This window comes from Engystomops pustulosus, chromosome 11, assembly GCF_040894005.1.
Source record: "Engystomops pustulosus chromosome 11, aEngPut4.maternal, whole genome shotgun sequence".
Classification (NCBI taxonomy): domain Eukaryota; kingdom Metazoa; phylum Chordata; class Amphibia; order Anura; family Leptodactylidae; genus Engystomops; species Engystomops pustulosus.
In genome coordinates, this window is record NC_092421.1 from 2,126,021 (window position 1) to 2,150,706 (window position 24,686).

At 49.6% G+C, this 24,686-nt stretch overlaps 1 protein-coding gene across 4 annotated transcripts in view; it reads right to left on the reverse strand.

The window, feature by feature from the left end:
* The window catches only part of LOC140106328 (membrane-spanning 4-domains subfamily A member 4A-like), a 43,228-nt gene extending 21,913 nt beyond the window's left edge, over positions 1 to 21,315 (reverse strand). Inside the window, exons 1-6 of one of the 4 annotated variants that reach the window (XM_072130729.1) lie at positions 21,147 to 21,315; positions 14,748 to 14,877; positions 13,296 to 13,412; positions 13,157 to 13,213; positions 12,911 to 13,051; positions 10,848 to 10,964 (exon numbers count right to left, since the gene is read on the reverse strand). In XM_072130729.1, coding sequence (XP_071986830.1) covers positions 10,848 to 10,964; positions 12,911 to 13,051; positions 13,157 to 13,213; positions 13,296 to 13,412; positions 14,748 to 14,877; positions 21,147 to 21,280 — 696 coding nt within the window. In that variant the 5' untranslated portion in view covers positions 21,281 to 21,315. Of the gene's footprint in view, positions 1 to 9,344; positions 9,482 to 10,847; positions 10,965 to 12,910; positions 13,052 to 13,156; positions 13,214 to 13,295; positions 13,413 to 14,747; positions 16,341 to 21,146 lie in introns of those variants that run through there. The other 3 variants (XM_072130728.1, XM_072130727.1, XM_072130726.1) reach the window with 3 other exon arrangements.
* Positions 21,316 to 24,686: the final 3,371 nt, after the last annotated feature.

Below are 24,686 nucleotides of genomic sequence, written 5' to 3' on the forward strand. Positions count from 1 at the left end.
CCTGCTGTCCCTGCTGTGACCAGCGCCTGAGCTCTCTGCTGTCCCTGCTGTGACCAGTGCCTGAGCTCTCTGCTGTCTCTGCTGTGACCAGCGCCTGAGCTCTGCTGTCCTCTGCTCCTGAGCTCTCTGCTGTCCCTGCTGTGCTCTGCTCCTGAGCTCTCTGCTGTCCCTGCTGTGACCAGCGCCTGAGCTCTCTGCTGTCCCTGCTGTGACCAGCGCCTGAGCTCTCTGTCCCTGCTGTGCTCTGCTCCTGAGCTCTCTGCTGTCCCTGCTGTGACCAGCGCCTGAGCTCTCTGCTGTCCGTGCTGTGACCAGCGCCTGAGCTCTCTGCTGTCCCTGCTGTGACCAGCGCCTGAGCTCTCTGCTGTCCCTGCTGTACTCTGCTCCTGAGCTCTCTGCTGTCCCTGCTGTGACCAGCGCCTGAGGTCTCTGCTGTCCCTGCTGTACTCTGCTCCTGAGCTCTCTGCTGTCCCTGCTGTGACCAGCGCCTGAGCTCTCTGCTGTCCCTGGTGTGCTCTGTGCCTGAGCTCTCTGCTGTCCCTGCTGTGACCAGTGCCTGAGCTCTCTGCTGTCCCTGCTGTGCTCTGCTCCTGAGCTCTCTGCTGTCCCTGCTGTGGCAAGTGCCTGAGCTCTCTGCTGTCCCTGCTGTGACCAGCGCCTGAGCTCTCTGCTGTCCCTGCTGTACTCTGCTCCTGAGCTCTCTGCTGTCCCTGCTGTGACCAGCGCCTGAGCTCTCTGCTGTCCCTGCTGTGACCAGCGCCTGAGCTCTCTGCTGTCCCTGCTGTACTCTGCTCCTGAGCTCTCTGCTGTCCCTGCTGTGACCAGCGCCTGAGCTCTCTGCTGTCCCTGCTGTGACCAGCGCCTGAGCTCTCTGCTGTCCCTGATGTACTCTGCTCCTGAGCTCTCTGCTGCCCCTGCTGTGCTTTGTGCCTGAGCTCTCTGCTGTACCTGCTGTGACCAGCGCCTGAGCTCTCTGCTGTCCCTGCTGTGACCAGCGCCTGAGCTCTCTGCTGTCCCTGCTGTGACCAGCGCCTGAGCTCTCTGCTGTCCCTGCTGTGACCAGCGCCTGAGCTCTCTGCTGTCCCTGCTGTGACCAGCGCCTGAGCTCTCTGCTGTCCCTGCTGTGACCAGCGCCTGAGCTCTCTGTTGTCCCTGCTGTGACCAGCCCCTGAGCTCTCTGCTGTCCCTGCTGTGACCAGCGCCTGAGCTCTCTGCTGTCCCTGCTGTACTCTGCTCCTGAGCTCTCTGCTGCCCCTGCTGTGCTTTGTGCCTGAGCTCTCTGCTGTACCTGCTGTGACCAGCGCCTGAGCTCTCTGCTGTCCCTGCTGTGACCAGTGCCTGAGCTCTCTGCTGTCCCTGCTGTGACCAGCGCCTGAGCTCTCTGCTGTCCCTGCTGTGACCAGTGCCTGAGCTCTCTGCTGTCCCTGCTGTGACCAGCGCCTGAGCTCTCTGCTGTCCCTGCTGTGACCAGCGCCTGAGCTCTCTGCTGTCCCTGCTGTGACCAGCGCCCGAGCTCTCTGCTGTCCCTGCTGTGACCAGCGCCTGAGCTCTCTGCTTTCCCTGCTGTGACCAGCGCCTGAGCTCTCTGCTGTCCCTGCTGTGACCAGCGCCTGAGCTCTCTGCTGTCCCTGCTGTGACCAGCGCCTGAGCTCTCTGCTGTCCCTGCTGTGACCAGCGCCTGAGCTCTCTGCTGTTCCTGCTGTGACCAGCGCCTGAGCTCTCTGCTGTCCCTGCTATGCTCTGCTCCTGAGCTCTCTGCTGTCCCTGCTGTGACCAGCGCCTGAGCTCTCTGCTGTCCCTGCTGTGACCAGCGCCTGAGCTCTCTGCTGTCCCTACTGTCACCAGCGCCTGAGCTCTCTGCTGTCCCTGCTGTGACCAGCGCCTGAGCTCTCTGCTGTTCCTGCTGTGACCCGTGCCTGAGCTCCCTGCTGTCCCTGCTGTGACCAGCGCCTGAGCTCTCTGCTGTCCCTGCTGTGACCAGCGCCCTGATCTCTCTGCTGTCCCTGCTGTGACCAGCGCCTGAGCTCTCTGCTGTCCCTGCTGTGCTCTGCTCCTGAGTTTGCACGTTCTTTATAGGGCAAAGTCAGACAGAAAACTTGCGCAGACTGGTGCCCCATGTGTCCATTCCTGTATGGAATATACACTGCCAAATGAGGCCAAGGCTTTACTGTCCTAAAACATGTGTCCCAGTCTCCTTACTCTATAGGCGCTGGAGTAGGAGTAACATTGTACTCAGTCTATGCCGGGATAGGAGGAGCGCACACGACTTCTATATTTCCTACATCAACAGTTTTTACAAAAAGTCCAAGTGATTGTTAAACTGTTAGAACTCTCCATAAATAGGGAAACAGGAAAATTTGTGCAATACCATGAAAAAATAATGGGAAAAATAATCCTGATGATCTTCCCATAGACTTTCCCTTCTTCATCCCAATGTTACATTCATGTAGATACAGATGAAGAGCGTAGATTGTACTTACATGGCCCCTTCTGCGTTCTGCGGATACATTGGAGATTCCGGTTATCCGACTGTACTTTATTCCGGTTACATATTACCTTTACAAGGCCTGGATTGTTTTATTGGACTTACAGAAAATAGAACAGGTTCACCTAGAAACAAACATTTTACAATCTCCCCCAATGTAAGAATCATATGCAAATGACAAGTAGCGCTGATGTCTCCCTCCTAAACTTTCCTGTATTTCTTTTCCTCTTTAGTTTCTTTTATTGTTGTATTATGGATCCCCTATAAATACATATTGACCATTGGAGGAAAGAAGCTGCTTGGTATCGCCTCCATAGACAGCAGGGACCACATACCGTGGCAGGTACACAGGTCCGGGACTATCAAAGTCCTTGCATTAAAATCGGCACTTTGCACTTTCTGTCTAACAGAAGGGAGAAGGAAAGCAGCCGCTGTGGTCCTGGGCAAATAACCCCTTTGATGTGCAACACCCTCGCCGATGCAATGGCGAGGTAGTGTTTGCGAATACGTCCCATCTGCATGTAATCACATCAAACTACATGGTCCTTATAGGACATAGGGGTATTGCAGTGGTGAATCCTGCCTGGCAAGGCAGAGGTTAAGTATTTTGTATGATGCAAGATGCTATTGTCCAATGATTTGTGTTACATCCTGTCTTTGTAAGCTGAGATGTGATTGGAGGAGCAGCCACCACCTGACCAAAGGGAGGTAATAAAACCCCTGGCCAGGAATGTTCTGGAGGACTTATGAGATTCTAGTCTAGAGGACTATTCTAGTATGTCTACTTAGTGCGTGAGTGAGAAATCTCAGTCTAGCCCATACCAGAGCAGGAAGAGCCTATCCCCTGCCTCTGAAGAGTGGAGCATCAGACTAGAGTTAGTGTAGTGAGGAAAAGGGGTATCATCTTACCTTTAAAGGTGATACCTGAAGCCCTACAGAACAAGCTGAAGCTTCCTACCAGGACACAGCTGCCTCCCAGCCTGCCCTCTACATCCAGGCTGGTGAACTATCTCCTGAGGCTCCTTCCAACTCACATCTCAGCACTCCATCTACCTGTTAAAGGCACGTTTACTGCGGTTCCTGCCGGTTCAAATAAAGAACTGTAAGTTGTTTTCTTCAACTTCTGTCTCCGTCTGGTCCCTGCTAATACGGCTACCTTCATCACCGGCACCCTGTCCAGCACTCAGAGACTCACACTCGGGACATTAAGGGGTTGCCCCAGGGAGATCCGCTATAGCAGCCTCTCCCTCATCTTTTCTTGCCAACACCACCCTGCTGGAGACCTGCCAGGCTGTAGGACAGCACTCCGGTTTCCCCGTACCAAGCACCGTGACAATAGCGTGCTTAGGCCGCAACCGCCAGCCACTCCGGTACCGCGGGCCCCGGCTGTCACCAGGCCTCACCTCAAAGGGCTAGGCCCCGGTGGGGGATGTTGCAAGTGGCGTCACGAACAGGATTGATACTTCTGTGCCTTATCACGGCATTAAAGACTTTCTTTTATTGAAAAGACTGTGCTGCCTAACCCTGCTGCCATCCGGGTTTAGGCCCAAGACTTTGTGTGTTTCTGGACTGAACTGTGTTAATGCTGCCACGTGCTGTCGAGCGCCGCTCCAGCACTCAAGAGGTTATTCCTTGCAAGAACTGTGTCAGCTCTGCTACATCCGGCGCTGCCGCGCCTGAAGAATTTACCTCAGAGACTGTGGCGCAGCAAGTAATTCCAGCCCGCCAAAACCTTCACTGGCGGGAAACCCAGACGACACACCAAGCTCCACCCACGCGCGAAGGGCGCGAACCCCGCCTCCTGTGGCGCAGGAAAAATTAGAGCCCGCCACAGCTCTTGGCGGGAAGGACTTGGACTCCTCCCACTGGCTCGAGGCGGACTTCCTGCCCCGCCTCAGAGAAACGCCAGAACTCGAGCTGATCTTGGAGAGTGAGGTCAGCACCATGTGGGGTCCTCCGCCTTTCCCTCCTGTTGAGCGTCCTGAGTTCTATGAAGTGTTGGAGACCATGGTGGTGGTCTCTGTGCAGCCAGTCCGGAGGCCCTTTGCTGGGCACCGGCTGCATCGAGGACTGACCCGAGCGTTCGTCACCCGGAGGTATGTCCAGACGGTGACGGAGTACCAAGTACCACCCGGGCGGTTCCTCGTACCTATCCCGGTTACCATACCGGTACCGCAGGCCCACGTGGAGGCGCCACGTGGGGAGGCCCCGACTCCCGTTGAGCCAGCGCCTGGGCCTACTGTTGCTGTGCCACCTGCTCCGAGGCCTACTGTCCCTGCTGTTCGGCCTGCTAGCCCTGCTGTGACGGTTCCTGATCCTCCGGCTGCTCCTGCTCCTGTTCCGGCACCTGCCCGACCATCACGGAGACCCGAGCCTGCACCGGAGCCACGAGCCCCAGCAACGGCACCTCCGCAGCCTCGAGGCCGAGGTGAGGCCGCCCGCCAGAGACTCCGAGACGCTGTCTCGGAGCAGCGACGCCGTGAGAAGGAGGCCCAACGCTACATGGCCGGCCGGTCTACAGCTGGAGCTTGGGTGGAAAAGAACCGTACCACCGGCATGCTCCGGTTCTTCGATAAACAGCGTGGATATGGCTTCGCCACTCAGGACTACACCGGACGGGAGGTATTTATTCCCCGCCGGTCTGTCAAGAGGCCTGATCTGCCAGAGAGCCAGCACAACCTGAAGCCAGGCGAGTGCATTGAATTCTCCCTGCAGGAGGGGCCCCGAGGGACCTGGGCGGCTGGTGTGATCCGGATCCCCGACTCCGATGAGGACCGCTACCCACCGTATGACGACTGGTATGAGGACGACGAGTGGCCGGAATCTCCGAACACCTCTTCTTCCTCGGCTGCGAGTCCCCGGGCGGTGACCCACGTGAATGCCCCATCCACGGTAATCGTGAGTACGAGTCCCATTGCCATCCATGGGCCGGGCATGATTCAGGGCACCACCCCCACCGTCTCCCCTGCCGGGAGCATTGCCAGGTCCCGCGGCTCTTTTGTGGGAGAAGACATCCCGGCTAGCGAGCCTTGTCCGGAGGTTCTGTCTAGGCCCACATCTCCCCTTGCCGTTTACCAATGGGGTGATGACCCGGCCCCGGAAGAACCGGAGCTGGAAGGAGCTACGGCGCTGCTGCAGGTCCCTGTTTATTTCTTCCTGGACCCTGGCTCAGTTGAGCCCCCGGCTGGAACAGCCGACACCCCGGGTGACAGCGCTCCTCCCCCTGAAGGTCCGGAGGATGTTGCTGCACCTGCAGTACCCGCTACTGCCACCGGGTGTCCCCAGCCGGCACCTACTCCCGCTGAGGATGCACAGGATTCCCTACTAACTTTGGATCCTGTCCCTGCTGAACCCAGCGAAGATGCATCAGATTAACCCCTGAAGGGCTGTAGCCCTCTCCAGGTACTATGTCCATTGTACATATTGTATATTTCTGTCCTTTCCCTAAAGAGCCAGAAACTGTCCTGAGACTCTTACCCTTATTTATCTCAGTCAAGAGATTATACACTGTCAAGTGCTATGATAGCACCCCTTCCTCTGCCACAGCAGAGATTTCTTCAAAGGACTCTGTCCCTCTCCAAATAGAGGAGACCCTTTGCTTCTTCATTGCACTTTTCCCCCACATCAAGGGCTGTACCCAGAAGATGGACTTTGTTACTAGAGACCTTCTGAGAGACTTTTGCCAACGTCCAGGAAAAGTTGCAATGTAATTTATTATCATTTTGCACTTAATGCCTTCCTTTTTAGGTACGGACATTCTGCTTGCACTTTTTATGCCTTTTCTTTGCAGGAAAAGAGACATTTACTACCGTGCTACCCTGAGTAGCCTATCTACCTCTGTAACGTTTGTAACGTTCAAGATGTGTACCCATTGGGCTCCTAAGCCAATGTGTATTTACCACCTGTTTGCACACTGTCATATCTGCCAGTAGTCTGCATTAACCCTTTCATAGGCTTTTCAGGTTGTAGTGTGGCTGTGTCGGACCGTCTTTCTATGTAAAACACTGACCGCTACCTGATCCCTCAAACTGAGGTTTGCACATGGGGGTAGTCCGTAAACTGCGGGTCTTTAGGAGACCGGGGGTGTTACACAGTTAACACCTGGATGCCACCCATACATGGGTAAGGATGCCAGTCAGGAGGTACTCGTGTCGCATATGCTAACGCAATGCAGATATACACACTATATAATTGTCGCCAGGGAGGAAGTGTTGATAGAACAAATATACAGGCCTTGGTGCAAGGAGTGGATTACAGGACTTGACACCACACCTTTCCTACTGTACAGTTCGGTTTAATGGCGTCAGTGACCAACTGTCATACAGCTACATGTTTTTGTCTTTAGTCCGACACCAACCCAGGTGCCTGTCTCCAGGACCATGGGCGGTTTGTCCCTACATCTCACATAGCCTGCACTTCCCAGAAGTGCCTTTATCCACCCCTGCCCCCTCAAGCCATCTGTAGTCGAGCCGAGGGCGGCTCTTTCAATTGCCCCCAGGGTATGCAACACCCTCGCCGATGCAATGGCGAGGTAGTGTTTGCGAATACGTCCCATCTGCATGTAATCACATCAAACTACATGGTCCTTATAGGACATAGGGGTATTGCAGCGGTGAATCCTGCCTGGCAAGGCAGAGGTTAAGTATTTTGTATGATGCAAGATGCTATTGTCCAATGACCTGTGTTACATCCTGTGCTCTGTAAGCTGAGATGTGATTGGAGGAGCAGCCACCACCTGACCAAAGGGAGGTAATAAAACCCCCTGGCCAGGAATGTTCTGGAGGACTTATGAGATTCTAGTCTAGAGGACTATTCTAGTATGTCTACTTAGTGCGTGAGTGAGAAATCTCTGTCTAGCCCATACCAGAGCAGGAAGAGCCAAGCCCCTGCCTCTGAAGAGTGGAGCATTAGACTAGAGTTAGTGTAGTGAGGAAAAGGGGTATCATCTTACCTTTAAAGGTGATACCTGAAGCCCTACAGGACAAGCTGAAGCTTCCTACCAGGACACAGCTGCCTCCCAGCCTGCCCTCTACATCCAGGCTGGTGAACTATCTCCTGAGGCTCCCTCCAACTCACATCTCAGCACTCCATCTACCTGTTAAAGGCACGTTTGCTGCGGTTCCTGCCGGTTCAAATAAAGAACTGTAAGTTGTTTTCTTCAACTTCTGTCTCCGTCTGGTCCCTGCTAATACGGCTACCTTCATCACCGGCACCCTGTCCAGCACTCAGAGACTCACACTCGGGACATTAAGGGGTTGCCCCAGGGAGATCCGCTATAGCAGCCTCTCCCTCATCTTTTCTTGCCAACACCACCCTGCTGGAGACCTGCCAGGCTGTAGGACAGCCCTCCGGTTTCCCCGTACCAAGCACCGTGACAATAGCGTGCTTAGGCCGCAACCGCCAGCCACTCCGGTACCGCGGGCCCCGGCTGTCACCAGGCCTCACCTCAATGGCTAGGCCCCGGTGGGGGATGTTGCAGATGCTTTGACCGTTATATCTTAGAAGTTATCAAGGGAATCAGCCTAAGGACACATTCACACCCAGGGGGGCATATATCCGGCTGCAAAATTTGTGGCCAGTTATACATCCCCATAGACGGCTGTGGCAACCATAAGGCGGTACAGGACCACAAACATGTGCCACTGTTCTGCACCGGGGAAAAGACATCTTTATCTCTCCGCCTGTGTGCGGCCGTGCGGCGCTATTTCCTACAGAGAGGGGAGCGGCTCCGCCCGGGCATACTGTACGTGTGTGTAAATACAGCCTAAGAAATGGCCCAGGGACCTCGATTGTGTATTTTCCGGTACTGACTGCTCAGGAGGAAAGTAATGTGCCCTGTGATGCTTCAGAAAAGATAAAGCTCAGCATATGTAGGCGGCAGGTGATCCAGCAGGGCGACAAGTCAAAATCTTCAAATATTATTCCATTAGCTGCGTACACGGACAACGCAGGAAAGACGCGTCCGGGGAGTAACACGTTACGGCTGAGGTCGTCTTTCTCTGCCCGGCGTTGTCTCTGTACACAATTATGTTATTAAACGTTGTTGTATGACAATGAGAATGTGCTAAATAGCTGCAAATCAGTGTAGGAACATTTGGAGAGGAAAGATGTGGGGGCTGTGCCTGCCAGTAGGGAACCTGGGGGTGGCCAGGTCTGGGTCTCTGCTGGTGCTGTGTTACTGGACCGGTGGACGCCATGTGATGCCGCACCCTATAGCGCGGGGATCCACTAGAACGAGGTCACCATGAAGCGGTTTGTGGCTTATACAATGTGATCAAAATGTAACTAAGAACCTGGAGTCTGTTTTGTTCATGTAGTTGATAGATGGTTGTACAAGGTTTGGATGTTCGGTCCAGTTCTTTATCTCTCCTAATGTTGGTACTGATGTATGTATGTGATAGCCAAGAAGACTGTCTATAAGATACCGGTAGCCCCATGTTCAGAGCTCTAGTGGAAGGTGAGATATGGATCCTGAAAGTTGAATTCCTTATTAACCCTTTGTATGTGTCTTTTTGGTTACGATGAACATCGAAGAAGATAAATTCCCCACTTTAGAGTTTCTCTTAGGCCCCTTATACACATGTGTCCAGCTTCCATTACATTCATAGCGCGTGCTTGCTGGAAAGTCCGATCCGAATCCTGACAAAAGGAACTGACCTGACGTGCCGGGTGCAGGTACGGCTGTAAGCGTCCTGGCCGACCTTCCAGATAACTCAAGCTGTGAGTGTGGTGCGAGCTGGACGCATTGAATTTGCTTGTGTGCTCCATTATGTGCAGAGTAAGGTCCATACAACCTCAGCATATGAAGTCAGCGCGAGGTCCAGAGGGTGTAACGTTACCTAACATAACAAATTCTAGATTAACGACTCATCAAACAACTTTATTAAATCCAATAAAATAGTAAGCAAACATGTAAATGGTGTAATACAATATATTCCGGGGTTTCTGGTTTTCCGCAGTCGGGTTTGTCCGGGATTCTCCTCAAGTCTCATATGCCTGAAAATAAGCAAATCCACTTAGAGTGTTTTTTTTCAGGATCCCAGGTGACAAAAGTAAAAGGTCCCGTTTCCGCATCTAGCCGTGGTATCCACCAGCCGGGAGTCACGAGACCCGACCTCCTGGGGTCCATGTAGACCACTGATTGGCTGAAGCAGTTAGCAGGACCCACGGCACTTCTGGATGTGGAACCAAGAGTTGGTGCAGGGTTGGTACATTTTATTTTTTTTTACTACTCCAACCATAAGGGATTTTCCAGAAAACATGGAAAAGCTTTTTAATTATTAACTAATGGAGCACCTAAGGCTGGAAGGGAACATGATTCTAGTGACCCACCATCCGGCTACACTTAGTATTTGTTGGTGTCAATGGACTCATACAATGTGATTATAGAGTTGGCCATACACTCATTTACAAAAGTCGTCCATCTGCCATTACTGCCTTAAAGGGGTATTCCGGGAATTTGAACATCAGACACAAAAACCCATGATTCTATAAATTATGAATATGACAAAACTCAATGTCAATAGTCACAAAATGGAGCTTAAATAGTTAGATTTTATGATTTACTAAATTTTATGGCCTCTCTAAAGTAGGTGGAGTTATCACCAAGATGGCCTCCTCTGGAAACTACAAGTCCCATGATCCCTCAGTGCTCAGTAACTCCTCCTCCCTCTTATGCTCTGTAACAGACTGTCCTGCTCTGTTACCATAGTATTGATGCGGCCATACTGGATGCACTGCGACCAACCGACTACAGCCAAACATAGCAGTGATCACATGACCTGCCCGGGCAGCTGCAGGTCATGTGATGTGGACATGTGACCAGCGGCATCTTCTGTCCTGTGTCTGCTCTGTGCATTTTAATTCTTCACTACAGTCAGCATCATTTTTCTGCTAAGGGGAGCAAAATTTCAAATAACAACTAATTACATATTCGCTTCTATTTCAATGGTCCATTTGTATATGAATTATGCTGATTCCTGGACTCCCCCTTTAATAATAATACCTGAATGTTTATTAAGTGATTCAGCATTCCTGCTACTTACTTTTGTGCTGTCTGCAGACTCTCTGTGATTCTGTGTTTATATGTGTGAGCTCTGGTGAATAGGAGGAGCTGCAGCATTAGAGTTATACTTCTATGATCCTGCTTCCCCTTCCGTCCTTTTCCTGCCGTTGTCAGTGAGGACGGACAGTGACAAAAAGACAAGTGGCTACTGAGGGTAGGCTGGGGCACTGAGAGGAGGGGTTTTCTAGGTTTTCCCAAGTTATGTTCAAGAAACCAGTGATCTACAGACTATTCACAGTCCAAATAAACCTCACAGATTCCCACCATTAACGGTCACCTCCACCTGTAGGTACCTACCTGAGGAATACTCGGCACGTGTTTCATAGAGCGTCCGGCATAGACTGCAGAATATATGGAAACTATCAGCAGCAGCAAATTACTGACGAGAATGAGACATGGTCTGGCCATTCCTGCCTGAAAACATCAGAATTTATTTGATTACTAAAATCGTGCTTGAAAAAAATTCTGGAAGCATAAACTAATTCCAACACTGCACCGCACTCTTATTCTCCGCATTGTGCAGGGAGTCACTAAGATCCTGCGCCCGATATCCTGCATGTGTCACTTCCCCGCTCAGGTCCCCGAAGTTCACCTTCTTCTTCCTGGTGCATGTAAGTGCATTGTCAGTGTATAATGCGCTGTGCAGGGAGTCACTAAGATCCTGACCCCGATATCCTGCATGTGTCGCTTCCCCGCTCAGGTCCCCGGAGTTCACCTTCTTCTTCCTGGTGCATGTAAGTGCATTGTCCGTGTATAATGCGCAGTGCGGGGAGTCACTAAGATCCTGCACCCGATATCCTGCATGTGTCACTTCCCCGCTCAGGTCCCCGGAGTTCACCTTCTTCTTCCTGGTGCATGTAAGTGCATTGTCCGTGTATAATGCGCAGTGCGGGGAGTCACTAAGATCCTGCACCCGATATCCTGCATGTGTCGCTTCCCCGCTCAGGTCCCCGGAGTTCACCTTCTTCTTCCTGGTGCATGTAAGTGCATTGTCTGTGTATAATGCGCTGTGCGGGGAGTCACTAAGATCCTGCGCCCGATATCCTGCATGTGTCGCTTCCCTGCTCAGGTCCCTGGAGTTCACCTTCTTCTTCCTGGTGCATGTAAGTGCATTGTCCGTGTATAATGTGCTGTGCGGGGAGTCACTAAGATCGTGCACCCGATATCCTGCATGTGTCGCTTCCCCGCTCAGGTCCCCGGAGTTCACCTTCTTCTTCCTGGTGCATGTAAGTGCATTGTCCGTGTATAATGCGCTGTGCGGGGAGTCACTAAGATCCTGCGGCCGATATCCTGTATATGTCACTTCCCCGCTCAGGTCCCCGGAGTTCACCTTCTTGTTCCTGGTGCATGTAAGTGCATTGTCCGTGTATAATGCGCTGTGCGGGGAGTCACTAAGATCCTGCGCCCGATATCCTGCATGTGTCGCTTCCCCGCTCAGGTCCACGGAGTTCTCCTTCTTCTTCCTGGTGCATGTAAGTGCATTGTCCGTGTATAATGCGCTGTGCGGGGAGTCACTAAGATCCTGCCCCGATATCCTGCATGTGTCGCTTCCCCGCTCAGGTCCCAGGAGTTCACCTTCTTCTTCCTGGTGCATGTAAGTGCATTGTCCGTGTATAATGCGCTGTGCGGGGAGTCACTAAGATCCTGCGCCGAAATCCTGCATGTGTCACTTCCCCGCTCAGGTCCCCGGAGTTCACCTTCTTCTTCCTGGTGCATGTAAGTGCATTGTCCGTGTATAATGTGCTGTGTGAGGAGTCACTAAGATCGTGCGTCCGATATCCTGCATGTGTCGCTTCCCTGCTCAGGTCCCCGGAGTTCACCTTCTTCTTCCTGGTGCATGTAAGTGCATTGTCTGTGTATAATGCGCTGTTCGGGGAGTCACTAAGATCCTGCGCCCGATATCCTGCATGTGTCGCTTCCCCGCTCAGGTCCCTGGAGTTCACCTTCTTCTTCCTGGTGCATGTAAGTGCATTGTCCGTGTATAATGCGCTGTGCGGGGAGTCACTAAGATCCTGCTCCCGATATCCTGCATGTGTCGCTTCCCCGCTCAGGTCCCCGGAGTTCACCTTCTTCTTCCTGGTGCATGTAAGTGCATTGTCCGTGTATAATGTGCTGTGCAGGGAGTCACTAAAATCCTGCGCCCGATATCCTGCATGTGTCCCTTCCCCGCTCAGGTCCCTGGAGTTCACCTTCTTCTTCCTGGTGCATGTAAGTGCTTGATCTTGTGACTCAAAGTTAAATCCTCAGTCCAAATCAGTCGGATCGTCCGACAGCACACCCCACGATTTCTGTCCCTTATTGTCTATGTTTTCTTACTCTACTGTATATGGCTATCAAATTTTGATTATTTTTATACTTACAAATCCCGAACACTTTGAATCAAATCGATGAAAACTTTCAAAACATCTTTCCGTCACAATGTAAATATCTACAGCAGCCAATGACAGTCCAACAAAACTGATGACGGAGCTGATGATGTTGAGAATCATGGAGCTGGTAACCTGTGTACACAAAATGGAATGAACTGTTAATGTTTTAAAGTTGGGTTCACCTTAAAGGTACCGAAAAATGTATTATACAATGAAATTAAAAAAATGGTTCCTTACCAGACATATGGACGGTTTACGTTTCCCAGAGATCATCAAAGACGCCGTTACAATGTACTGCGGAACACAATGAAAAATTCTTGACATTGTAACAAAAAAGTAAATTATCTTGAAAATTTGAGCTAAATTCAGTACTTACAAACACAGGGCCCCAAAATAAGATGAACGTCAAGAGGGATACAGAAAAAAATACTAAATTTACAAAGGCCTGAATACCCAGGGCAATCTGGACGAGGGAAATGGTAATGATCGAAATCTGTGGAAGAGATAGGAAATAACTTAGGTATCAGATCTTCTTCTCTCTCGTACTATGGTTCCTACTACGGCCCATAAAGGGGACACTCAAAATGAGGGGCCCCCAGATTTGTTACAGCAAAATGATTGGTGGCGATAAAACAGAAATTTGAGCTACATGTGGAAGGGACATAGTAGTTTAGTCTCATGGAGGGGTTGAAGTGCATCCATTTAATCAGTTACTGGGATATTATCATCAGCTGGAATTCCCAGGATTTTCTTTCCCTCCTGTATTTAAGAGAATCCTACCATCCTGATTAGGTAGATCTGATGGTCGGTCCCTCGTAAAGTCCTCGGAATGTTCTTTCTCTAATCCTTTAATATTAGCAAACCTGATCGAAACTTTATTTGAAAAATCTGCACATTTTCGGCACAGGCTTCTGTGGCATGTAGAACATTTTTAGGAAACTAAATCTAGATCCGGTTTGCCATTATTAAAGGGCTAAGGAGAGAAGACATGGGACTTTAGGATGAACCTTGGGATCTGCCTTAACAGCGCAGGTTGTATAACTATGTCACGCACTGGCTGCTGGTGATTAGAGAGGGATCACAGAATGAGCGATCACCGCCAGCAGCATTAAGAATCCGGCGGCACGTGGGCGCCATCAGGTTATCTAAGATCGTCGCTCCCTGTGACGTCAACAGGGAGCGGCAATGTTTTGTTGGATAGCAAGTATTTGTCACTTATTTTTTTACGTTTTTTGACCCAATCAGTAGGCCTAGTGCCCATGGCTGCGTGCCGAAATGGGCTGCAAACAGGGGAAAGTTTGCGTCCCGTTTCGTCCAGGTGGAGATGAGAGGGTGAGCGCCCATGGAAGCCGGTGCCACAACATGGGCATAAGTAGGACCTGCTCCATATCTTTCACAGCGGCTGCGCCTCTCGATCACCGTGTGTGCTCACCGCACTGTGACCGCGCACAATAAACCTTTATGGGGACTGTGAGATAACAGCAATTTTTGTGGCTACCTCGCGGCCCCCGCAGGCGGTTGTGTGCATGAGGCCTTAGGATATTGCTGCTTATAATATCATTAGGGAGCTGTAAATAAATTAGCCGTGTTCTGTATGCAACTTAAGGTAATAATGGGGGTGGGGGGGCATATTGATTGGACACCACATTATATTATTCAGGACGTCCTCGCATGATGCATTTGCATTGTGTTTTGAAATATATTATTAGTGAAAACTTCATTTTCATTCCCAAAAACAGTAGGGCGCCGGGCTAGTTTTCTGCCACTATTATTACTCTAAACGTAGAGGTAAGACAATGGGGAGACATTTAAATAAATCAATACTCACTCCCGCAGCCAATGGTTTTCCATCGCAAAACTTATGATAGAAGGTCATGGGAAGAGAAGAGCCAGTCAGGACTGGAGGATGATGGACATTTCTCTGCAGGTCACTGTACACGTGTTGTGTCATCGGGATGCTCGTATACAAATCCATGGAAGAAATGATACAGGAGACTCCAAAGAATAAAAGAAAAAAAATAATGTATTTTTGCCCTCTCCTTTCCCTGACATTCCCTTGCACATTGCTGCCATGGTCTACCCTCCTACAGAATGCTCTGCACGGTCCCATCCCTCTTCCCAAGGACCATGTAATGTCTGTGGTCCATGACTATGGGCACATTACCCCTCCAGGTGGTTACAGTAATTGTGTTTCTTACTGTCTCTACTGCTTTGCTCCTGGTCTCAAGCTTTTCTTGGCTCCCTCCGTCCTCAGGGGCTCAAATATTATAGATGTACATCCACCTGCCAATCCCGTGTAACCCGTGTGTAGTGAGTTATTGTATTTCCCAGCTTAGTCTGGTGTTTGCATACGTTTTGTTGTCTGTTTGGTTTGTCCTCCCATTTTCTATCTATAGGGGGGGGCCATCATTTTGTCAGGATCTGAGGTAGTGGATCCTCTGTACCACCGCGAGTGATGGCGTAAGCCGACAACTGGGAGCAGAGTTTAAGTGGCACCCGGTTTTCACCAGAGCCCAACGTGAAGCTGCGGCATGGTACCACCAGGTCACTCCACAGGCGCGACTTTGCCTGTGGTGGTGGCCGAGGTGTAGTACTAAGTGATGAGGCAGAATCGTGGTCAGGGACAGACAGGAGGTTGTGACAGGCAGCACGGGATCAACGTCAGGAACAAAGCAGGAGGTCAGGACAGGCAGCACGGAGTCAATGTCAGGAACGGAACCAGGGTCACAACAGAAAATCAGAAATACAGCAAATCAGTTAGCGGTGGCCTGGCGCGCTCCAGACTGCAGGAGCTGAAGCAGGAACATGGATAGGTAAGGCAGTTTGGAGGTGAGCCGGGAACTGGAGAGAGGCACGGGCGTGCACCTGTGACACATATTACATAATTTGACCTTGTGCTTTACTGTCTTTAAAGGAAATCTACCGAAAATGCAAAAAATGTGCAAAATGCACCAACAGGGGCTGCAGTGACTTTGCGACAAGGTGTAAGTCATGACTCCGGCTTTGCACGGCGTTGCACTAGGGGTAGTTCTATGTTTTCACCAGTATAGTGAAGTGTCGGCAATAATCCTGTGTCTTTTGAGAAACGAAAAGTCGCAAAAACCCTCCATGCGACTTTAATACACCCAAAAAAACATAGCAAAGCCATTGATAAATCTCCCCCAATAACATTGCCTAAGGGTGGTGTCACACATTAGCGTTTTGATTCTGTTTTGTAACGGAATCAAAGCTCACCTGGGTGGCCTGCGGCCAATCGCATATGCATTTGCAATTAGACGCCCAGTGTCTTGTATTGTGTAAAAGCAAGACACCGGATGCTGATTGCCAATCGCGATCGTTTGCATACTAATGCATATGTGCTTGTCCTCATGTCGCCCCATTGCGCTTTGATTTCGTTACAATGCTCTTTGATTCTTTTTGGGTCCCCACCTGATGCCGGTGGCTCACAAACAATGACATCAGCAAGTGGATGACGACATTCTGTGTGCCGGTTGAGTGCGAAGACCCGAAGAGGAGCCGAGGAGGAACCCAAGCATCAGAAGCAGAAGAGGACCTACGGGGCACGTCGGAAAGGTGAGTAAAGTGTTAATTTTTTATTACAGGGGGACAGTCTAAATACTACAGGGGTTAGCAGGCTATATACTACAGGCGGCTGGTGGCTGTATACTACAGAGGGCTGGTTGGCTATATACTACAGGGGGCTGGCTGGCTATATACTACAGGGGGCTGGGGGCTGTATACTACAGAGGGCTGGTTGGCTATATGTTACAGGGGGCTGGCAGGCTATATACTACAGGGGGCTGGCAGGCTATATACTACAGAGGGCTGGCAGGCTATCTACTACAGAGGGCTGGTTGGCTATATGCTACAGGGGGCTGGCAGGCTATATACTACAGGGGGCTGGCAGGCTATATACTACAGGGGGCTGGCAAGCTGTATACTACAGGGGCTGGGCAGGCTGTATGCTACAGGGGGCTGGCAGGCTATATACTACAGGGGGCTGGCAGGCTATATACTACAGGGGGCTGGCAGGCTATATACTACAGGGGGCTGGCAGGCTATATACTACAGGGGGCTGGCAAGCTGTATACTACAGGGGCTGGGCAGGCTGTATGCTACAGGGGGCTGGCAGGCTATATACTACAGGGGGCTGGCAGGCTATATACTACAGGGGGCTGGCAGGCTGTATACTACTAGGGGCTGGCAGGCCATATACTACAGGGACTGGGTGGCTATATACTAGGGGTTGGCAGGCTGTATACTACAGGGGGCTGGCAGGCTATATACTAGGTGACGGGCAGGCTATATACTTAAGGGGCTGGCAGGCTATATACTACAGGGCATGGCTGGCTACATGCTACAGGGACTGGCAGGCTATATACTACAGGAGGCTAGCTTGCTATATACTACAGGAGGCTGGCTGGCTTTATACTACAGGGGCTGGCAGGCTATATACTAGGTGACGGGCAGGCTATATACTTAAGGGGCTGGAGGGCTATATACTACAGGGCGTGGCTGGCTACATGCTACAGGGACTGGCAGGCTATATACTACAGGAGGCTAGCTTGCTATATACTACAGGAAGCTGGCTGGCTTTATACTACAGGGGCTGGCTATATACTACTAGGGGCTGGCAGGCTGTATGCTACAGGGGGCTGGCAGGCTATATACTACAAGGGGCTGACAGCCTAAATACTACAGGGGCTGGCAGGCTATATACTACAGGGGCTGGCAGGCTATAAACTACAGGGGCTGGCAGGCTATATACTACAAGGGGCTGGCTGGCTATATACTACAGGGCCTGGCAGGCTATATACTACAGGGGGCTGACAGCCTAAATACTACAGGGGACTGGCAGGCTATATACTACAGGGGCTGGCAGGCTATATACTACAAGGGGCTGGATGGCTATATACTACAGGGCCTGGCAGGCTATATACTACAGGGGCTGGCAGGCTGTATACTACAGAGGACTGGCTGGCTATAAACTACAGGAGACTGGCTGGCTTGATACTACAGGGGCTGGCTATATACTTCTAAGGGCTGGCAGGCTGTATACTAGAGGGGGCTGGCTGGCTGTATACTACAGGGACTGGCAGGCTATATACTACAGGGAGCTGGCAGGCTATATACTACAGGGGTCTTGCTGGATTTATACTATTGGGGCTGGCTATATACTACTAGGGGCTGGCAGGCTATATACAACGAGGGCTGGCAGGCTATATACTACAGGGGCTGGTAGGCTATATACTACAGGGGCTGGCCTGCTATATACTACAGGGGCTTGCCTGCTATATACTAGAGGGGTCTAGCTATATATTACAGGGGGCTGGCTATATACTCCAGGGGGCTGGTAGGCTATATACTAAAGGGGGCTGGCTGGCTATATACTACAAGAGGCGGCTGGCAGGCTATATGCTACAGGGACTGCCGGGCTATATACTACTGGGGGCTAGCAGGATATATACTACAGGGAGCTGGCTGGCTATATACTACAAGAGAGGGCTGGCAGGCTCTATGCTACAGGGACTGCCTGGCTATATACTACTAGGGGCTGGCAGGCCATATACAACTGGGGGCTGGCTTGCTACATACTACTATGGGCTGGCAGGCTATAAACTACAGGGGCTGGCTGGCTATATACTACTAGGGGCTGGCAGGCTATATACAACAGGGGGCTGGCTGGCTATATACTACTGGGGGCTGGCATTCTATATATACTACTAAGGGCTGACTGGCTATATACTACAGGGGACTGGCAGGCTATATACTACAGGGGCTGGCAGGCTGTAAACTACAGGGGGCTGGCTGGCTGTATACTACAGGGGGCTGGCTATATACTACAGGGGGCTGGCTGTATACTACAGGGGGCTGGCAGGCTATATACTACAGGGGGCTGGCAGGCTGTATACTACAGGGGGCTGGCTGGCTATATACTAAAGGGGCTGGCCTGCTATATACTAGAGGGGACTAGCTATACATTACAGGGAGCTGGTAGGCTATATACTAAAGGGGGCTGGCTGGCTATATACTAGAAGAGGTGGTGTCAGGCTATATGCTACTGGGACTGCTGGGCTATATACTACTGGGGGCTAGCAGGATATATACTACAGGGGGCTGGCTGGCTATATACTACAAGAGAGGGCTGGCAGGCTCTATGCTACAGGGACTGCCTGGCTATATACTACTAGGGGCTGGTAGGCCATATACTACTGGGGGCTGGCTTGTTATATACTACTAGGGGCTGGCTTGCTATATACTACAGGGGCTGGCAGGCTATATACAACAGGGGGCTGGCTGGCTATATACTACAGGGGCTGGCAGGCTATATACAACAGGGGGCTGGCTGGCTATATACTACAGGGGGCTGGAATTCTATATACTGCTAGGGGCTGGCTGGCTATATACTACAGGGGGCTGGCTGGCTATATACTACAGGGAGCTGGTAAGCCGTACACTACAGGGAGCTGGCAGGCCGTATACTACAGGGAAGAAAAACCTATTAGAGCAAAATATGGACCAAATGTATCATAAATTAAAGCAATGTTGCCATGATGGATAGAGGGCACCGACAATGTGCAGATTGCTAAGCTCAAAAAGCAAATAACCAAAAGAAGAACAACAAAAATGAGCGTGCGTTACTAAAACATGAAATTTATTGATATGCATTAAAAAATAAGACAATCACGTAGTACCAGGTGGTTACAAGGCGTACAGCCAAAAATGGGTGCTGGGCAGCACAAATGATTAGTAGACAAAAAACAGTATATTAAATAACATCATAAAGTGCATGGTGCAAAAAACCTTAGGAATCAGTCAATACTGAATAAGTTAATAGAAGCGCAGGATGGAAGAATAGAGTAGTTATACCTACAGATGTAAAGTGTCACCAGCGCATAAGAGGAAGGCTGCCCAGCACCTCCCCGACACGTGTTTCGTCCTCACAGGACTTTGTCAAGGGGTGGTGCTATAGACGGCACGGAAGGATTAAATCATGGAAGCTGACCAATGGGAGAACCAAGGCGCACCTGCGCCAATTAGACAGAAGGTGGGATATAATGGGCGCATGATCCGTGACTTGTACGTCCGCGCTGCGGGTAGGCGGGTCAAGTGCGGGTCAAGTTACATCTGTAGGTATAACTACTCTATTCTTCCATCCTGCGCTTCTATTAACTTATTCAGTATTGACTGATTCCTAAGGTTTTTTGCACCATGCACTTTATGATGTTATTTAATATACTGTTTTTTGTCTACTAATCATTTGTGCTGCCCAGCACCCATTTTTGGCTGTACGCCTTGTAACCACCTGGTACTACGTGATTGTCTTATTTTTTAATGCATATCAATAAATTTCATGTTTTAGTAACGCACGCTCATTTTTGTTGTTCTTCTTTTGGTTATTTTTTTTCGTATACTACAGGGGGCTGGCAGGCTATATACTACAGGGGGGCTGGCAGGCTATACACTACAGAGGGTTGGCGGGCTATATATTACAGGGGCTGGCAGGCTGTATAGTGGGAGACTGTGACCAATGCATTTCCCACCTTCGGCTTATACTCGAGTCAATAGGTTTTCCCAGTTTTGGTGGTAAAATTAGGGACCTAGGGTTGACACATGTGCCAGCACTTAACTGCCAAGGATCAAAACCATTTGGTTTGGATTGGCGCTCAGCAAAATGGTGAAGTACGTGTGCCACAGATGGTAAGAGCCAGAACACACTCCCACTTACATCCAAGTGCCCCCGGTGGCTTTGCCAGCAGAATTTACATAGATAACACCCGCGATCGATGTATGGTCAGGACTTGAGGGGAGAATTATTTTGGCATCCTACAGAATCTCTTAGACAGTAATAAGGGGCGTTTATTGCTTGTATGATTTTCCAATATACTTTATCATCACAGAGAGTAATCAGAGCCGCGTGATACTAGTGACTCCTGCACCTGTGTGACATCACATGACCAGGGACAGATAATATCCACTGGAAGTAACATAGAAGCTTCCTATAGAACTACAGCAAGCAGAGATCTAGAAAACCAGGAGGAATTGCTACAGAAAGCAGATTGGAAACATTTCATTATACAGACAATAACATTTGCTGGAATGAGAACATCCTTTCCATTTTCACGTGAGATGAAACGCTCCGCCCCTCACAGATTATCCCTGGTCCATAGGATCTAACAAAATAACATCATGCAATGGTATCCACAGAACATAACGTATCACTTACTCACACAGAGCTGATAGCCTTCCTTGTTGTGGCAGCGCAGATTCTTCCGCACTTCCGTACACTCGGGTCTGTTCTGTGGTTTTATCCTTGTGCTCAGCGTCCTGTTGTGTAAGGACAATTGCACAAATTCTCATGTAAACTGTGAAATCAGCCAATTTATTTACTAACAAAAAAAAAGTGTTTAACTTGATCCCGGAAGATGTCAGCGGGCGCGGGTCCTGGGAGCACAGAACATGCTGGACGCTGGGAGGAGGGACAGGCTGGGGGTGCAGGGGTTAAGAAAGGGGGTTGGAGTTTAAGGGTGAGGTGATAGGTTTATATAGGGCAGTGGTGGCGAACCTATAGCACGGGTGCCGGAGGTGGCACTCAGAGCCCTTTCTGTGGGCACCAAGTCCTTCACCCCACCACAGAGTTTGCCAGACACGACTCAAGGCTTCCTCCTGCAGTCCAATACAGCCCAGGTCCAATACAGCCCAGGTCCAATACAGCCCAGGACGCGCCTTGCTCAGCGCTATTTTAAAGCAACATCCTTGGCTGCCAGGGATACAGGAGGAGCGGGAAGGGGTGGATAGAGATGGATTGTCATTGGAGCTCCTGCTCTGGGCCCCCTGATTCTTCCTCTTCAGGGGACACTGGAGGGAAGCTGCAATCCAAATTTCTCCATCATCTTTCTATTGTATTGGTGAACTCAGGACGCCAATACGATTACAACCTGTGACACAGCAGGGATCAATAAGTTACTGCTGAAATTGTCATGTTGGCACTTTGCGACATATAAGTGGGTTTTGGTTGTAGCTCGGGCACTCTGTCTCCAAAAGGTTCCCCAGCACTCATATAGGGGGTTAAGGAGGGACCGCTATCTTTTGGCAGAGGAAAACTGAAAGTTATGTTAGTTCTTTAAATGTCTTCGTAGTTGAAGGTGTCACCGGGAATCTGGGTCACCGAGGACCTTGCCAAAAATTGTTGTATTTATTTTATGTGTTATTAATTATTTTACCTTTTACAGAGGTGTAATAATGATTCAGTGAAGCTGTGACCATCACCGTTCCAACGCGTTCTGCTGTGTTAGGGGTTTTATTTTAGTTAGTGGTGGTGGTGGCACCATCAGTGGTTACCCCCTTATCAGCCATCGCCTGCTCATGAATTTCCATCAATGTCTATTAATATATATATAATATCACTGCAGTTTCAGCTGCTCCTGTGCTGATCACTGAGGAGGACCGGGTCTCCATGATAGATCACGATAAATCCAGACACTGTGATTGTGATAATCGTCTTATATCTGTTATTCATGGCCTCCTCCCTTCTAAAATCAACTTCTAAAATGATGCTAATGATCTTGAAGGGCTATGGGGGTGCCCCTGGTTTACCATGCTTGATGATGACTTACTAACGCCAAGTTCACACTCGCATTAGGAACTTCCATCCAAAACAATGAAGAAAACCAAAGGGACCCCATTATAGTCAAAGGGGTATTTTGGGGCACCACTTCAATTTATCTTGAAATAACAGAAATTTCATTTTTCAGGATGGAAAATTGAGCCGTAAACTTAGATTCATAGGTATGAAAAGTGGAAGGCTGCTTGACACACCTGCTATTTAATATCCAAAAAGGATTCATGATAATGGGCATTATATACCAAGCACAGGTTGGGCCTCTCACCCTGACCTGATAACAAGCACAGAATAGCGGCCTCCTAAGATTTTATCATGTCGGCTGCGGGTGCATGGAGAGGGCTCACAGGAGCCGCCAGATTCAGGATTTCAGGGTTAATACTTTTTTAGGTCCCTTAGGGCGTTTGAACACTGAGGGGTCTGATCGCTCATGCAATATACAGTAATACAACTGTATCACAATATATTTTGAGTGTACAGCTCTATTACAAGTTTTGAATGTTTTTAATGTGGTATTGTTAATGCTTTTCCTTGCTGTGCATTCAATAAAGAATAAAGGTACAGTCATATCCGGCTTCTTTTAGCTTTCGGGAGTGAATATTGTATTATTATACTGTCTAGGTCAGTGATGATGAACCTTTTAGAGACTGAGTGCCCAAGCTACAACCAAAATCCACTTATTTACCGTGAAGTGCGAACATGGCATTTTAAGCTGTAGTTTATTGCTACTTGTTCTATCAGCCCCTGAGGCCACCAATACAGTTGATAGAAGGAGGGCAAATTCAGACTCTCATTGTAGCTTCTCTCCAGGGTCTCTCTGTAGAGGAATAATAATAATAATAATTCTTTATTTATATAGCGCACACAGATTACGCAGCGCTGCACAAGCATATCAAATTGGTCCCTGTCCCCATGGGGCTCACAATCTAAACAACCTACCAGTATGTTTTGAAGTGTGGGAGTAAACCGGAGTACCCGGAGGAAACCCACGCAAACACGGAGAGAACATACAAACTCTTTGCAGATGTTGACCTGGGTCCAAAGATAATGCAGCCCTGTCCATACCTTCTCACTTTTCCTGCAGTTCCAAACAGCCAATAAAGTGTCGCTTTAGTGAGCAGAATCTCTTTAGTTGCCTGGGACTGCAGGAAGATTTGGTGGATTTGTTCCTGGTGAACTCTGTCCTTGGTTGATAACCTGAGTGCCCACAGAAATGGCTCTGAGTGCCACCTCTGGCACCCGTGCCATAGGTTCGCCACCACTGGTCTAGGTGGTTCCCATCTTTTTATACTTTGTACTCACTTCTGAGCTGTGCCGTGGATGATGGGTGGTATCCCCTACATGTCTCTGCACCAGGAGAAAGACTTAGAAATAGACTAATGGAGACTTGTCTTGCAAAATAAGGAACATTTGTTTTTACAGCGTGAGCCATTTCCTCCTGTAGCCACACACTTCCCAGTCATGGTTTGTATACTTATCATAGAAGAAACTTGGCACTTCTGTAGTGTTCGATTTGCATGATATATTTTATTAAAGTGAATTGGCAATACAAATTAATGCAACGTTGTGGTCTTATAACATCAGACCTTCTTCAGGCACAGATTGCTAGGCATAAAAGCTTGAAGTCAGCGCAGCTTTTCGCAGCTCTTATGCGCCCTAACAGTCACAGCACCAGACTTCAAGCTTTTATGCCTAGCAATCTGTGCCTGAAGAAGGTCTGATGTTTAAGACCACAACGTTGCATTCATTTGTATTGCCAATTCACTTTAATAAAATATATCATGCAAATCGAACACTACAGAAGTGCCAGTCTTCTATTATATATTGAGAGGTGTTGTAACCTACTTGTGCACCCGTATCACCGAGTGACGTGTACTACGCTTATAAATGTTTTATATACTTGACATTTTTTTCCATATAGATGTCCGATCATATAAAGAATTAACTAAACCGTGTCGCTTCTAGCAATGATACATAGTAACCAAAAGTGAGCAACTAGGCATAAAACACAAACATATTGTTGATAATGACTTACAACAAATACTTATTGAAAGGGCTCGTCCTGTTCCCTTGCCATTTTTGATACTTTTCTCAGGATAAGTCATGAGTAAATGATCATTGGAGATGAAGCGGCAATGACTGATG